Below are 16,590 nucleotides of genomic sequence, written 5' to 3'. Positions count from 1 at the left end.
GTGGAAAGCATGTCACCCTTGGCAAGGGTGATATCGTTCCCAAAGGAATCTAGGAAACTATAGAATATAAATAGAGTGGTGCAAGTATGTGCCAACGTTTTTCAAAAAAGAAAGTATACAACGAATCTTCAATGGGTGCCGATTGTGGAGCTGCAAAAAAGGGAAGGGCCTTTGCTGAATGTGCAACTGCATGGCAGCGATGCCATCGGCATGATTGAGCGCCGGGCAAGGTTGGGCTCCATGCAAGGTTTTCGATAGGGCAGGGCTGTGCTGAGTAGCGTAGGCCAGGACATGATTTTTTTTCTAAAAAAAGGAGGTGCCGATCGCAGGCAGAAAGCCAGTCGAGCTGGGTTAGTTAGCTCAACAACTTGAGGTTGCTGTTTGAGATGGGCGAAGGTTCGAAGCCCGCTCATGGTTGGTTATTTTGCTACTGCAGACGAGGCTCAATGGTTGGGAGGAATCTATGCGGAGGAATCTACACGAATGTGAATAAAATAAGGAACCTACCAGTAAGGGGTACCAATCATGCATATAGTCACTTCCTATTGAGTCTCATTCGCCAATCAAAATTTTTTTCCAAAAAATTGAAGCGCCAACGCCAAAAACCTTTGGGCAGCCGTGTTATTACAAGAAGATGGCGCTAACTAACTTAAATGACTCAGTTTGCATGGCACCCTGAACTTCCTGAAGAGTAGTGTTTCGGGAGCCTCGAGGTTACAGCAAGAAGTCGAGCAAGGGAGCAGGTCTTCCATGTGTCTGGGTTTGCGGTATACTCTCGGGCAGCTGCTTTGACAGAATAGACAGGATGGTTCTGGCCGCGTTTATGTATTGCTAGAATGCAATGCACGACATTCCATCCTGAAAAGCCCTAAAGTTCTGCAATAATTCTGCTATCAGCCCCAGCAAGAAGTCAGCTCTTTCCTGCAATTTAAGTGGGTAATTGTTCAGTTCTGCTAAGGGCTTGTTATCTGCATTTGGAAATGGCTCGCCCTCTGCCGCTTGGTATCGTCATTGGCTTCAATGGTATGGCTCCAGGCGGTCTACAGTTACTGCAGCCTTGTTCTACCCTCCTCTATGCCCTTGGCACCTGTGTTGTCCTTCGCCACAAAGTAAGCCTCTCCTTATCAGAGTTTTCCTCTTTCTTGGTCTGCTTGGATAATAAATGTTGATTCTGTGTTTCCGAAGCTGAACATAGTATAACCCTTGTTGAAATTTGTAAATCTTGAGCTGCAAACTATGATCCAAAATATAAAGTACAGCATATGGGAAAGTATAATTGCATTTTAACTTGAGGATAGGGAATCTGTGTTGTGCTTAGAGACCGGTGCTAACAGTTATAGTGCTCATTTAGGCAACCTACTGAAATGAATTAGTGTTTTAGTGAGAAGGAAAGAGGAAGGGCTCAGAGGGAATGATTGTTGAGAAGCCATGAAGGTGATTATTGTATCTGGGAGCCCGTGTTACATTGTTTGGTCTGACTCACCAACCAGCCATGGCCAAACTGTTGATAGAAGTTGCCGCCAGGGAAAGATCCCTGAGGTGGGCTAGGGGCAAGGGGCTGGCACTGCCATTTTGCAATGAGAGTTGGGGCTGAGAAAGCTGGAATAAGGAGGGGCTTCTTCTTTTGTATAAATGTGGCTCATTAGATTGTCATGGAATGATGACTTATGAGTTACTCTCATAGACTGTCTCAGCCAGTGAACCACAAATGGGGGAAACTGGCCACAATAACAGGGAAGGAAAGTCCTAGCATCCGTGCACTTTTTAGGTTCCAAATTGTCATACTTTGTCTTTCGAATCAAGTGGTTCTTCTTCTTTCCGAGATTCAAAGATTTGTCGTTAGAAATATCCAAGGATCTGTCATTTGAACTGTCCGAAGTCATAGAATCATCCTGAGCGGAATTGCTAGAACGCGTGTAATGCCTTTGAGACGTGCTTTCCTGATGCTTTCTTTTCCAAGATCTCCACTTTTCTTTATTACTAGAACTGGAACTGGAACGAGGACTGTTGTTGTTCTCAAAGTGAACACAACGGTGATATCCCCTCTTAGATCCATTCTCCGCAAGTTCTTTGAAAGTGGGATGTGGGCCCAAATAACCAGGAAAAGACTTGGACTTTTGTTCTTTGCATGAATGCTTCTTTTGCTTCATCAACTTGTTTACTTGGTGCTCTATACTGCTTTCTCGAACTCGTCAGTAAAAAAGTGTTTTTTGTGCTTTCAGATGTGCTTTTAACTTTCATTGCCAACTTGGGATTGGGGTTAGCAACCTTTTGCCATCTCTTGTAAACTTCGGTCAGCAGTTTATCGTGTATGTGTTTCGCATAGTGAGGATGCTTTGTATACTTGAGAAGTCGACTAACACAAGATTTAACTTGCATATCCTTCGTCAAAAATTTATTGAATCCGCATCCATTGGCATAGCCCTGCTAAGTTGAGCCTCTCATACCGGATCCTCCGTAGAAGAAGAATTGATTGATTCTCTGATACCATTGTAACAAGCAAGCCTTCTCTCAAGGTGGTGAATCCATAGCAGACACACAAATAGACTCAAAAAATGGACAATACTTGAACTTGAAACCAACTGTAGTTGAGACACGGGGTGGTGGGGTTCCACTTCCAGATGCACTGGCCCCAAATTCTAGCTCCCCTTTTGGTACTTCTTTTATATTAATAAAACCATAGAAGTGAACTGTATGGTGTCAAAGGTGCATCGGAAAAGGGTGAATTGGGTGATGATCTCGTTTGCAACCGTGAGCAAACCTCCTCTCGGGACCAGGCAGCCAATGGATCTCGGATCTATCGCGACATATCTCCTCGGAAATGTCCTCCAATCGAGTATCACCCATTGAACGGGCATGGGTGTAAGATCCGCTACCCAACCTACAATCCAAGCAAGGGGAGTAGTGGAGAGAGGGAGTGCTAGTGATAGAGAGAGAGATAATTGGAAGAAAAATGAGAGAGAAAAAAGTCTTAAGAGGGTGTCAGCACGCAACGAAAACCCTAGAGAGAAAAACGCTATAGAGAGGGCGTGTGCCCCTAACACTGGTTGCTCTGCTATACAATATTATATGGGGGGGGGGAGTTTGCATATATAGTGACATCACAAATATGCGCTAACTCCTTGTAGAAACCCCACAACCCAAAACTATCCATCAATAACTTATAAATGTGTAAAGTCATTAATAACTGACATACTGTCCACATTTAGCATGGAAAATGCAGCACAATTGAGATTTTGACCTTGAGTAACATGGTGGGCAACGCCGTGGAATGCACCGCCGAGAAAGTACATCTACCTCAGGTATGGCCAGACATAGTCACAAAACAGCCCTCACTCCCTGATCTACTCCTGGTAGATGCTAGAGCCACCACCAGAAACTCTTTTAACACCCCCTCTCAGGTCTTGGATGTGGAACCACCCCAAGGGAGCTGGCATGAGAGGATAATGTCGGCTATGGTAGAGGTTTGGTGAAGATATCAGTAGGGTTGTTGGATGTCAGAACATACTCTAGTCGAATAGAGTCATCCTTGGTCTTCTCACGAACATAATGGGACTGTATCTCTATATGCTTAGTCTGGTCATGATAAACTGGGTTCTTCACAATGGCTATACAACTCTGGTGGTCAGAGTAGATTTTGGTTGTCTGCTGTGGCAAGCCAATCTCTAAAAGTAGCCTCCATAATCACATTGACTCACATGTAGCACTGCAAACAACCCAATACTCTGCCTATGTGCCATGTGGATGATAAGGCAACTTTAGGCTGTTTCTTACTGCTCCATGAAACTGCTTCTGAGCCATAAGAAAAGGTGTAACTCGTAGCCGATCGTCGTCCAGCTCGATCTCCACCCCAATTTGAATCTTTGTATCCTTGAAGAATGATCTTGGAGGCTCCGCATGTCACGTGACACATCCAACCCTATGTGTCCGTGGACAAGCTACAGCATGACCAGGGTTCGGTTCAGTTCAGTCTGTCTAAAATAGGAAGTGTTATGGTACTTTTGTGAGTCTGTTCGCAGACCGTGCATGTCCAGACACTTAGAATAGATGCATATCCTCTGGTTGCACACAACATGATCATCGGATTTCCATCAGAATCCATCAGGAGCATTTTTACAGTGCATAGACCTATTTTCCCTATTTTTGACATTTTTCATTTATTATTTTTAAGTGACTTTTGTTGGAAAGTAGGTAGGTTTAACGGACTTGGACACTCCAAGTCAAGAATCAATCGCGACAGCACCAAATAACCACTTTAAACAATTCAGAGATCACAATAGATTTGCACTGGCCCGACGGAGTTCCGTGCCTAGAGATATTGGCCCCAAAAACTGGCGCCCCTTTTGGTATTTCTTTTTATATTAATCAATTCAAAGTACAAGAGAGTGGCTCGGGGTTCACTCTCAGACTTTGCGTCCAGATGCTCTGAGAAGTGAGGCCCTCACCACTAATTTAAAGGTTACAAGGGATGCCCAAAAGCAGAGCCCCAAAAGCTCGAAAGCAAAAGCAAATTCTCTCTCTCTCTCTCTCTCTCTCTCTCTCTCTCTCTCTCAATGAGAGTGAAAATAAAGCAATTCAACTCTCTTTCTCTCATCCAAAATCCTTGCGTAGCAAAAATAAAGCAATTCAACTCTCTTTCTCTCATCCAAAATCCTTGCGTAGCAAAAAGCTGGGATTTGCGTCGCTTATTTTAATTTTAATTTTTTTTTCCGCCTCCGCGATTTTCGGAAATTAGGGTTTCTGGCAGAAATTAGGGTTTGCAGGAATTTTAGGGTTTCTGGCAGAAATTAGGGTTTTTGCTGTCGGTAGCCGCGTCATCACTTTGTGACATACCCCCTTCTTGAAAGCATTGTAATCGACCGCGATTACGCCTGCAAAACCGACAAAAGCCATAAACCGTCTTATCAGACACTAACTGTTAGTACCTACGTACTAGGGACACACATCTAGCACATGTACCAAATCGACAGTGACATCACACGACATCACAGGACATCACTAGACATCACAAGACATCACATGACATTCACCATTCATTCGGATCTTAGACCATGATTTATCGGCAATGTAGCTAGCAATCACATCTAGGTCCAATCGGGACCTCATCGATGTCCGATTGACTAACCCCTATTGCAACCATGTCTATTCGAGATCAATCAGACCAAAATGCTCAATTAGACCAAAATGCTGTAGTCATTTCGTCTATCAGTTCCTGCACTCAAACGAAGTCAAGAACAAATCAGTATCATTATCAGGAATTCCATTTCATAAAGTCATCCAGCAGAATACTGTCAGCTCTCAGTATCCCTGAGGCTCAAAGAGACATCGATGACTTTAGTATCAAAATCAAGGCATCTGTTGACAAAGGAGCAAAGTAACTCCCCTCTTGTGCATCCTACTGCGCCAGATCTTCAGCCAAGCTGAATTTCTGGGTTCCGTTTGGAGTAGACTATGCTAAACCAAAACATCGAGGTAAAGTTTCACAATCCGAGGTGTATCTGCTAGGTCCTCCTCCTCCATCCACTTCGCATCGAATGCAGGAAAGTTCTTGAACTTAACCAAGAACCGCCTTTGGACTTTACCTTTCTTCGTATCCGTATGTGCCAAAATCTATTCAGGAACAAGGGCCTCCTCGTTTTCTTCCACTGCGGGTTGCTCACCAGGCTCCCCATCATCAGGCACATCACCCTTAAAAGGTTTCAAGGGACTCACATGCAATGCATTGTGAATCCTCCAAGTATCTGGCAGTTTCAATCGGAAGAGACATCATTTATCTTTTCAGTGATCTGGAAAGGTTCGTAGTATCGCATACTAAGCTTTCGAAAAAGCTTCTCCTTTCCCTGGAAGGATGGAACCTTCGCAGCACTTTCAACAATCTCAAATGGCGTCTTCCCCGTCGAAGAGTGTATCTTGTTATTGTAGGCAGATTCCACCAAAGGTAAGTTCCATTGAGTCTTCTGATCCGAGATACAAGACTTCAATAAATCTAAAACCACTGAATTGGCAATCTCAGATTGCCCGTCAGTTTGCAAGTAGAACGATGACTGCAACTGCGTGCCAATGTTCTCCCAAATTGCCTTTAAAAACAAACTCATAAATCTTGGGTCTCTGTTGGAGACAATCGTCTCAGGCATGCCATGTAATCTGAAGATCTGGGCCACAAACAGTCTCGCTAAATGTTCTGGCTTGACTGTTTTCTTCATTGGAATGAAATGAGCCTGTTTACTAAACCTGTCAATAACAGTCCAGATACCATCGTGACCACTCTGTGTTCTCGGGAAATCAAAAATGAAATCCATTGCAATACTTTCCCAGGGGTGGGTGGGTATTGGTAAAGGCTGTAACAATCCTGGTGCCTTATGCCTGTCAAACGTGACCTTCTGGCATACTAAGCAACTGTGCACAAACTCTTCCACATCCTTTTTGAGCCTCGGCCAAAAGAAGTATCTCTCTACCCCCTTCATGGTGGTAGCAATGCTGCGGTGACCCGTAAAATGTGGACAGTGGCATTCAGTCATAACCTTTTCCCTCAATGGCTGTGTAATGGACAACATGGTTTTTCTCATCAAGTAGCCTTCCCGAAGGGAGTATCCTGCTACTGTCTCCCCATCCCGTATCTGTGTGAAAATATCTGCAAAATCTGTATCTGTGGCATACTGGTCGACCATATCCTCGAAGCTCCTATGATGTATCGCGGAAAAAGCCAGAACCAACGGCTTGCGAGACAAAGCATCTGCCACCACATTCGTCTGTCCCTGCACATGGACAATCTGGAAGTGAAACTATGACAAGATGTTCGCCCACCGCATCTGCTTTTCCGAAAGCTGCTTCTGTGACAAGAAGTAGCGCAAACTCTGATGGTCTGTAAAGACAGTAAAATCCGTTCCGAGTAGGTAATGCCGCCACTGAGTAAGAGCATGGATAACCGCCAAAAGCTCTTTCTTATAAATCTGTGCTGCCATCTCCGGCCCAGAGAACATTCGGCTCTCGTAGGCAATGACATGGCCTTCTTGCATCAAGACCGCACCCAGACTACGACCACAAACATCACAATATACTTCAAATGACTTCTGCAAGTCCGGCAAAGTCAAATCTGGTCTTGTAGTCAATTTCTTGCTCAATGTCTGAAAGGCAATCACCTCTGTGGATCCCCACGAGAAAGGGACTCCTTTCTGTATCAAGATATGCAAAGGGGAAGTAACCTCTGCAAACTTTCGTATGAACCACCTGTAGTACGAACACATTCTTCAAAACGGGCCAATCACGTATAGTCTCTATCTTGGCCGAATCCACTTGCACTCCTGCTGCTGAGACAAAGTGTCCCAAAAAGTTTCTGAAGCAAATGATCTCTGTGTTTTGCCTCATTCTTTGAGAAACAATGATATCATCAAAGAAAGTGCCAACAAATAGCCCGTACTCTCGAAAAATCCCGTCCATCATCTGGTTAAATGTCGCAGGAGCATTGGTTAAGCCAAAAGGCATCACCAAAAACTCAAATAATCCAAAAAGTAGTCCGGAAGGCTCTCTTGTAGACGTCTCCCATCGTGATTCGGATCTGATGATATCCACTCTTCATATTAATCCTGCTAAAGCACGAGGATCCCTGTAACCTGTCGAGTATATCATCGATCCTAGGAATCGGAAATCTGTTCTTGATGGTGATTTTGTTGAGAGCGCTATAATCAATGCTCATTCTCCAAGATCCGTCTTTCTTCAAATCCAACAACAGTGGAGAGCAATACGGTGAAGTACTATGCTGGACAAGACGCTTTTCCAAGAGGTCTTTTACTGGGTTCATAATCTTTTCATTCTGTACTCGGCTCACACGGTAAGGTGGCCGGTTCGGTGGCGTGCTTCTAGGTATCAGGTCAATGGTCTGATCTTCAGGTCCTCTGAAAAGCAATCAACATGAGTGTGGAGAAAAATCTTTGCGTTCTTTTGATCAGGTCAAAACTTATTCAACCTTTATCCATCGTTCAGTTCTCTCCCAAAAGAATGAGTAAGAAACTGAAGTTCATCAAGTACAATCTCTAAGCCCTTCATTTATCAAAGTCGCTTTCTCGGCCCGATAGTCAACCACGGCGTAGTTTGTGGTACCAAGGGATCCTGAGTAGAACGTCACTCGCGTGCCCTGAACACCTTGTCAGTGCAAACGAAGTTTGCCAATGCTCGGTGTAATGGCAACATCCCATCCGGGTGCCAGTCGAACTACCTCTGCCTGTGGCGTCATTCTGTCGTGCATAATTCCAAATCGAGCTGCCAATTCCAAGTGAAAAGAAGTTTGCCTTGGCTCCTTCAAAAGAGCTTCCTGATCCTTCACTTTGCCCCAAAAGCGGCAAAGTTTGTACTTTCATTCATTAGATTCGGTGCAGGTCCCACGCCATGTGGTACCAGTTCTGCTTTTCTATCTGTCTTTTCTGCCACGTTCCTCAGCTGCTCTCGAACTCTCAGGCCTGTCGTTGTCTTTATCATTCTGTTCTTTCTGTGCCTTTTTAGGGCACTTGGCGGAGATATGTCCATGTTCCTCGCATCCAAAGCACTTCCCCTCTCTGATGAAGCGAGCTCTCTCCTCAGGAGTAAGCTTGGGTCGTGCATCCTTTTTCTATGGGTTGCTCTTTTTCTTTCTACTGTCATGGCCTCATCTGTGGGGTAGGTCAGACTGCCAGAGTGAATGGCAAAGCCCCGCTTCGCATGACTCATCATCTCTTGAATAGAAGTTGACTTCTGTTCCAAGCAGTGATTTCGGATCTCTATAGGTAGACCAAAGGTAAACCGCTCAATCTGTTCTCTGAACGTGATCTTCTTGAATGAAGAGGCGGGTAGAAAAGAGCTCCAGAATCTTTCACAATAAGCATTGATTGTATCTTTCTTGGTCATCCGAAGATGGTTCCAAGCAACTCGTTTATCTCGTTCATATTCTTGCGTCAACCAAGAAGAAATAAGAAGCTTTTTGAATTTCAGCCATTTAACTGGCACAGTCTTGGTTTAAAAGAAGCGTGGACCACCAAGTACGAGCATTCCCCTTAAGGTAGGAGGTAGCTCTCCGAATCTTGGAGTGCTCTGAATAGCGTCCTCCCGCGAAAGCAATGTCAAACAGCTGTATAAACGACAAAGCCTTCGAAGCATCTGAGTATCCTGAAAAGGTATCAAACTTGATCGAGTGGCCACCTTCCTTAAACTCTCGGACTTTCTTGCTTTTATCTTCGAGAAAGTCATATTGGTTGGCTTTGTAAAAATTCTTCTTGTTCGCATAGAAGTTTCCATCATCAGAATCTGAGCTGTCTGTAGACGAGTCCTCAGTAGAACTGTCAGGCTCTGGGCGAGATTTAGCCTTCTTTGCCTTTTTCTTGCCCTTTCCGAAGCTTTGTTTCTTGCTTCGCTTTTTACCTTTTCTGTCTTCTTCGCTCGAATTTGAAGAGCTAGAAGAACTGTCAGAAGAAGAAGAAGAACTGGGTACTCCTTCAAATCGAACACGCTTCTTCTGTTTCTTTGCCTTATCAAAAGTTGACTGACGACCCAAATATCCCGGGAAGTCAGTGCTTTTCTTTTGCTTTTTGCCGTGCTTTTTGGCTTTCTTTTGCGCGTCAAAAAGCTGGGCGATCCGTGCATCAACCGCCTCTTCTAATTCCTTCTTTGAATATTTCTTGTGAGCAGAAGGTTTCTTGAGAGTGGGTTTCGGGGGTGGTGTAGTGGTTTTCTGCCACTGCTCATGCACTTCTCGAAAAGAAGTCTCGCTCATGTATTTTGCAAATTGTGGGTCCTTCGCAAAATTGAGCATCATCTTCGTTGCATCGCCGATCAACTGGCGATGCTCCATCTCTCGCTGCTCCGCCTGAGTAGGCCGAGGCGGGCCATACTCTCTGCTGGAATCTTCGTTGTGATCCCTGCCCGCATCTCCAGATGCAGAGGGAGTCGACTGATCCTTGCGTGAAGCCATAGGTGCCGCGGAAAAAAAATTGGGGATCGGATTTCCCGTAGAAGAGAAATCGGCCGTGCTCTGATACCACTGTAACGGACTTGGACACTCCAAGTCAAGAATCAATCGCGACAGCACCAAATAACCACTTCAAACAATTCATAGATCACAATAGATTTGCACTGGCCCGGCGGAGTTCCGTGCCTAGAGATATTGGCCCCAAAGACTGGCGTCCCTTTTGGTATTTCTTTTTATATTAATCAGTTCGGGGTTCACTCTCAGACTCTGTGTCCAGATGCTCTGAGAAGTGCGGCCCTCACCACTAATTTAAAGGTTACAAGGGATGCCCAAAAGCAGAGCCCCAAAAGCTTGAAAGCAAAAGCAAATTCTCTCTCTCTCTCTCTCTCTCTCTCTCTCTCTCAATGAGAGTTAAAATAAAGCAATTCAACTCTCTTTCTCTCATCCAAAATCCTTGCGTAGCAAAAAGCTGGGATTTGCGTTGCTTATTTAAATATTTTTTTTTTCCCGCCTCCGCGACTTTCGGAAATTAGGGTTTTTGGCAAAAATTAGGGTTTGCAGGAATTTTAGGGTTTCTGGCAGAAATTAGGGTTTCTGTTGTCGGTAGCCACGTCATCACTTTGTGACAGTAGGGCAATTTTGCTAAGTCGTATAAATAAAAACCTAGCGCTAGCACTTTCTGGCAGGAGAGGCAGCAGGAGCACCTTGCTCAACAGGCAACTTCTCAGCAAGAACCCCCCCCCCCCCCCCAAGCAAGGCCTAGCTTTTTTGCAACACAGCATCAACACTGGCGTTTTTGCACCATAGACCAGCCCTGGCGTTTTTGCACAGTCGATCAGCCCTGGCGACCACAACAGATGGCAGATCCACTAGCGTTAGCAGATTCTACAGCAGTTAGCAAATTTCCACCGCAGTAGAAGAATTTCAGCCCAATGAACCAACATTTTTCATTAGCATCAAACCTGCGTTTTTCAGCATGTGAAAACAGCATCAGATCTGCGTTTTCAGCCCCTTCAGCCTGGCGTTTTTCAGCCCTAAAAGCCAGCGTTTCAGCCCCTTCAGCCTGGTGTTTTTCAGCCCTTAAAGCCAGCGTTTTCATCCTGTGGAACAGCAACCACAGCCAGTAATATCAGCGTTTTGAACAGCATTTTGAACAGCAGGAGTCCAACGTTTTTAGGCAGCGAATTCAGCAGATAAAAGGGCAGCAGATCCAGCGATTCCAAGCAAGAAAGACAACGTTTTTTAGCATACAAAGTCACAGTAGCAGAGAGCGTCGTCGTCGTCGGCGCCGTTGTCCTCGCAGCATACAGTTTTCGGCCATAGCATCACTTAGACTTGCATCAGCACTTGTACCAGATTGTGCAATCAATAGTAGACCACTCTCGCCATCGAGAGTGGGGCCTTCGGAGGAGGGTTTTGACAACATTCTGTTGTCGTATTCTTCTCTCTCTATCTCTCAGTCTCCTGCACCTTCATGCACAGTGTCTATTCACTTTATTTGTGATCACTTGCACTCTCTCATTATGGGCACGGAAGGCTCTCCCTTCCGTAAGAAAAAGGAACCTTGAGCACGATCGGATCACTCATCTTGAGCAAAGTTCAACATTTACTTCCGCTGCACCTTACATTGGTATCAGCGCTTTGGCAGTGTTCTGTATCACTCAAGAAAGAACCACAAGAATTTTTTTGCTTGTTGCGGTCGCACGTAACCCAAGTTCTCTTGGGCGTGTCGATTCCTAATCGTGTTTTTGAAGAGTGACAGGAAACCCAAGAAAGAAGGGCTTGTCCAGCCTCTCCTTGTGCCTCTTTTCACTCATTGAGAGCGGACCGTGCACTTAGCGGCTGGCCAATCGACGTGAGGTGGGAAAAAGCAACCTTGGTGTGAGCGCAAGGCCGCCAAGGGGTGCGCCCGCGGAAAAGAGCAGAACTCGGGTGAAGATAAGATCCTTCTTAAACACAGATTGCAAGCTAAAGAAGAACCTCAAGATCCTCAAGAACCTCAAGAACACCAAGACCCACAAGAACCCAAGTTCTTCGTGAACTTAAGTACCCAAGACTTCAGTGGATGGTCATCACTCGAAGCGGAATCGATACTTCGCTTGGAGGTGGTGAGCATGGGAGTGGCGAAGAAGAGTTTTCCTCACCAAGAGGTTTTTCCGACCCTCCCCCTTCCCCATCTACGCCAAGGATTGCACTAACTCCTATGGAGGAGTTGGAGCAAATGTTTATGGACAGCAAGTTAGAACGCGAAGCAAGAACAACAAAAAGAAAAGCAGAAATTGATTGTAAGTACGAAGAAAGAAGGGCAGCCATAGCACGTAAGCGCGAGCAAGCACGCTTGGAAGCCAAAGTAAGACAAGCCGAATTTGATCGTGAGCGCGAGAAAGAGAAGCAGAATTTGATCGTGAGCGCGAGAAAGAGAAGCAGAATTTGATCGCGAGAACAAAGCAAGACAAGCAATGAACGATTGACACATGAAAGAGATGTTGCGACTCTTTTCTCAAGTGCAGGCACAAATGCAAGAGATTCGGGAAAAGGAGACTCTCTCCGTCTCTTCTTCTCCCAAGCATGACACACATGATTTGCATGATTATGATAAGCATGATGATTTGAATGCTAATGACAAGCGTGATGAATTGCCTGATAATGACAAGCATGATAGTTTGCATGAAGATGATGTGATTGTTCATAAGGATGATGTGTTAGTTGATACTTTCTCTAGTGAAGCTAACCTCATTGCAGATTTCATCAATCATGAAGAACCGATCTTGGCTCTCGAGTCGAGGTCTATAGAACCCCTCAGAAAGAACGGATCTTGGCTTTCGAGCCTAGGTCCAGAGAACCCCCACAAGAAGTATTATGTGTTTGAATGATTAGTCAACCGGCATTGTTTGAGTGTTTCATTCGTGATCGTTTCCTGTATTTTAGTCACTGTCCTCATGTGATCCCTTTTCATAGGCATGCCATATGGTACGATGTACACGATTCAGTCATAAATGAGCACGGATGCATGCGGATTACTTATGAAAAGATGAAATGTTTGCATTCAAGGAAGTCACATTCCATGTCTCTTCCTTGGTTCAGTCAAGTTAGTCTAGAATAGGAAGTGATGTGGCACTTTTGTGAGTCTGTTCGCAGACCGTGCATGTCCAGACACTTAGATTAGATGCATATCCTTTGGTTGCACACAGCATGACCATCGGATTCCAGTCAGATCCCATCAGTAGCATTTTTACAGTGCATAGATCTATTTTCCCTATTTTTGACATTTTTCACTTATTATTTTTAAGTGACTTTTGTTGGAAACTAGGTAGGGCAATTTTGCTAAGATAATATATAAGCAAACCAGAGCTAGCACTTTCTGGCAAAAGAGGCAGCAGGAGCACAAGCTCAACATGCAACTTCTCAGCAGAACCCAAGAGGCCTAGCGTTTTTGCTCCACAGCATAGACCTAGCATTTTTGGACCAGATCAGCCAGCCTTTTTGGATCTTGCAGATTCGTGGCGACAACAAGAAGCAAAAGCCTCCCAGCGTTAGCAGATTATCCACAGCCAGACCATTTTCAGCCCTAGCGTTTTTGTATCTGCCAGGCATTTCAGCGTTTTGCAGATCTACCGCGACGGAACCAACAAGAAGCATCAGCGTTTTCAGTTTTCAGCATTCAGTACCCGCAATACAACCCCCGAACATTCAATACCCGCAGTACAACCCCCGAACCTCGTAGATCTCACCTTCCTGCAGATCCTCGCCGCACGGTCAGATTCCGCAAGGTTTACAGTTTTAGCCCGGAAAACACAGATTTCAGCATTTGCGTTTTCAGCGCGTCATCGTTGTACCGTCATTGACATAGAGTCAGAATTCAGCAGATAAAGATTTGCAGATTTCAGCCCTTAGCATTTTCAGATTTCAGCCCGTCTCGTCGTCGTCCTCATCGTCGGCAAGTCCAAGCATTGCAGAGATTTGTGCAATCATAAGTAGACTACTCTCGCCATAGAGAGTGGGGCCTTCGGAGGAGGGTTTTGACAACATTCTGGTGTCGTATTCTTCTCTCTCTATCTCTCAGTCTCATACACTTCCATTCACAGTGTCCATTCACTTTGTTTGTGTCCATTGCACTCTCTCATTAAGAACGGAAGGCTCTCCCTATTATAAGAACAAAAGGAACCTTGAGCACAGTTCGGAGCACTCATCTTGAGCAAAGTTCAAACATTCATTCCGCTGCACCTAACATTGGTATCACAGCTTTGGTAGTGTTCTGTATCACTCAAGGAAAGAACCACAAGAACCACATAAATTTTTTTGCTTGTTGAGGTCACACGAACCCAAGTGCACTTTGGGCGTGTCGATTCCTAATCTTGTTTTTGAAGAGTGACAGGAATCCCAAGAAAGAGGGCTTGTCCAGCCTCCCCTTGTGTCTCTTTTCACTCATTGAGAGCGGACCGTGCACTTAGCGGCCGGCCAATCGACGTGAGGTGGGGAAAAGCAACCTTGGTGTGAGTGCAAGGCCGCCAAGGGGTGCGTCCGCGGAAAAGAGCGAGAACTCGGCTGAAGAGAAGATCCTTCTCTAACACAAATTGCAAGCGAAAGAAGAACCTCAAGAACTCAAGAACCTCAAGAACCCAAGAACCTCAAGACCCCCAAGAACCCAAGACCCACAAGAACCCAAGTCCTCGTGAACTTAAGAACCCAAGACTTCAGTGGATGGTCATCACTCGAAGCGGAATGGATACTTCGCTTGGAGGTGATGAGCATGAGAGAGGCGAAGAAGAATTTTGCCCACCAGGAGGTTTTTCCGACCCTCCCTCTTCCCCATCTACGACAAGGATTGCCCTAACTCCTATGGAGGCTTTCGACAAGAGGACGATGGACAAGGAGTTCGTAGAAAGAATGGCAGCCATAGATCGTGACTACGAAGAAAGAGTGGCAGCCATAGAGCGTAAGTACGACTTGGAAGCCAAAGAAAGTCAAGCCAAATTGGATCGCGAGAACAAAGGAAGAGAAGCAGAATTTGATTGCGAGAACAAAGCAAGACAAGAACAGAGCGACCAACACATGAAAGAGTTCTTGCGGCTTTTTTCTATTGTGCAGGCGCAGTTTGCACAGAATCAGGAAAAGGAGACTCTCTCTGAGTCTCTTCTTCTCCAAAGCAAGACACACATGAAGAATTGCGTGACAATGATAAGCATGATGAATTGAATGATAATGATAAGCATGATGATTTGGATGACAATGACAAGCATGATGATTTGCATGATCAAGATGTGATTTCTCACGAGCATGATGATTTGCATGACCACGATGTGATTTCTCACACGCATGATGATTTGTATGATCAAGACGTGATTGTTCACCTGGATGATGGTTCAGTTGATGCTTTTTCTAGCGAAGCTAACCTCGTTGTAGATTCGATCAATCACAAAGAACCGATCTTGGCTCTCGAGTCGAGGTCCACAAAACCCCCCCAGGAAGATTCGATCAAACATGAAGAACCGATCTTAGCTCTCGAGCCTAGGTCCAAAGAACCCTCATAGGAAGTACTATATGTTCCCATGATTAGTTAGCACGCATTGTTCGAGTGTTTCATTCGTGATCGTTTCCTGTATTTTAGTTAGCATCTTTATGTGATCCCTTTTCCTAGGCATGGCATATTGTACGTTGAGCACGTTTCACTCATGAATGAGCACGAATGTATGCGGATTGTTCATGAAAAGCTGAAAAGTATGCATTCAAGGAAGTCACACTCAATGTCTCTTCCTTGGCATGACACATTTGTAGAAAGAGCACAAGAAAGTATGAGCACCAAGCATGGGTATTTCCGTTGTGAATTGCCATAGTTGATTGATTTAGATCATAAACACAAGATTCGATCTCATTGTTTGTGTGTGTGTGGTGAACGGTTTGGCACTCCGTCTATTTGTTTATCTATATTGCATGCACGGTCTTTGAGGGAGACAAGATTTTGTCCACTCACTTTACATGGAATGGGTATGTTCATGTTTTTGTGTTGGAGTGGTTTCAGGAATTTTCAGCCATGGAGATTCTTGAAGAAGAAAGAAGCATGACTCTAGACGAAATTGAAGCATTGAAGGAGCCACAGAAGACTTTGTGTCGCCTTCGGCGCGGCCCAAAGAAGCAAGCGTTGCATACCTTTATGAAGTTCAAGTACCGCACGACCCACACATTAGAGTGTGCCGGCGAAGAGTCCTTTTCAGGATTCCGGATGCTATTGGCGATCTCCCTCGACGCCATACAGTTCGGTACCAGTACCTCACTTTGAAAAGGAGGGGATGTCACGTGACACATCCAACCTATGTGTCCGTGGACAAGCTACAACATGACCAGGGTTCAGTTCAATGAAGTCAGTCTAGAATAGGAAGTGATCTGGCACTTTTGTGAGTCTGTTCGCTGACCGTGCATGTCCAGACACTTAGATTAGATGCATATCCTCTGGCTGCACACAACATGACCATCAAATTCCAATCAGATCCCATTAGTAGCATTTTTACAGTGCATAGATCTTTTTCCCCTATTTTTGACATTTTTCACTTATTATTTTTTAAGTGACTTTTGTTGGAAACTAGGCAGGGCAATTTTGCTAAGATAATATATAAGCAAACTAAAGCTAGCACTTTCTGGCAGAAGAGGCAGCAGGAGCA

At 44.9% G+C, this 16,590-nt stretch overlaps 1 protein-coding gene across 1 annotated transcript in view; it reads left to right on the top strand.

Annotated features, from left to right (window-relative positions):
- Positions 1 to 644: 644 nt before the first annotated feature.
- The window catches only part of LOC147452732 (cilia- and flagella-associated protein 52-like), a 50,509-nt gene continuing 34,563 nt past the window's right edge, over positions 645 to 16,590 (top strand). Inside the window, exon 1 of the mRNA XM_086519006.1 lies at positions 645 to 1,109. Within this exon, the coding sequence (XP_086375132.1) occupies positions 981 to 1,109 (129 nt within the window). The 5' untranslated portion in view covers positions 645 to 980. The remainder of the gene's footprint in view (positions 1,110 to 16,590) is intronic.

This window comes from Adiantum capillus-veneris, chromosome 8, assembly GCF_014529385.1.
Source record: "Adiantum capillus-veneris isolate H3 chromosome 8, ASM1452938v2, whole genome shotgun sequence".
NCBI classification, from domain to species: Eukaryota; Viridiplantae; Streptophyta; class Polypodiopsida; order Polypodiales; family Pteridaceae; genus Adiantum; species Adiantum capillus-veneris.
Note: the sequence above shows the minus strand (reverse complement) of the source record. Positions and strands in the feature narration are given on the sequence as shown.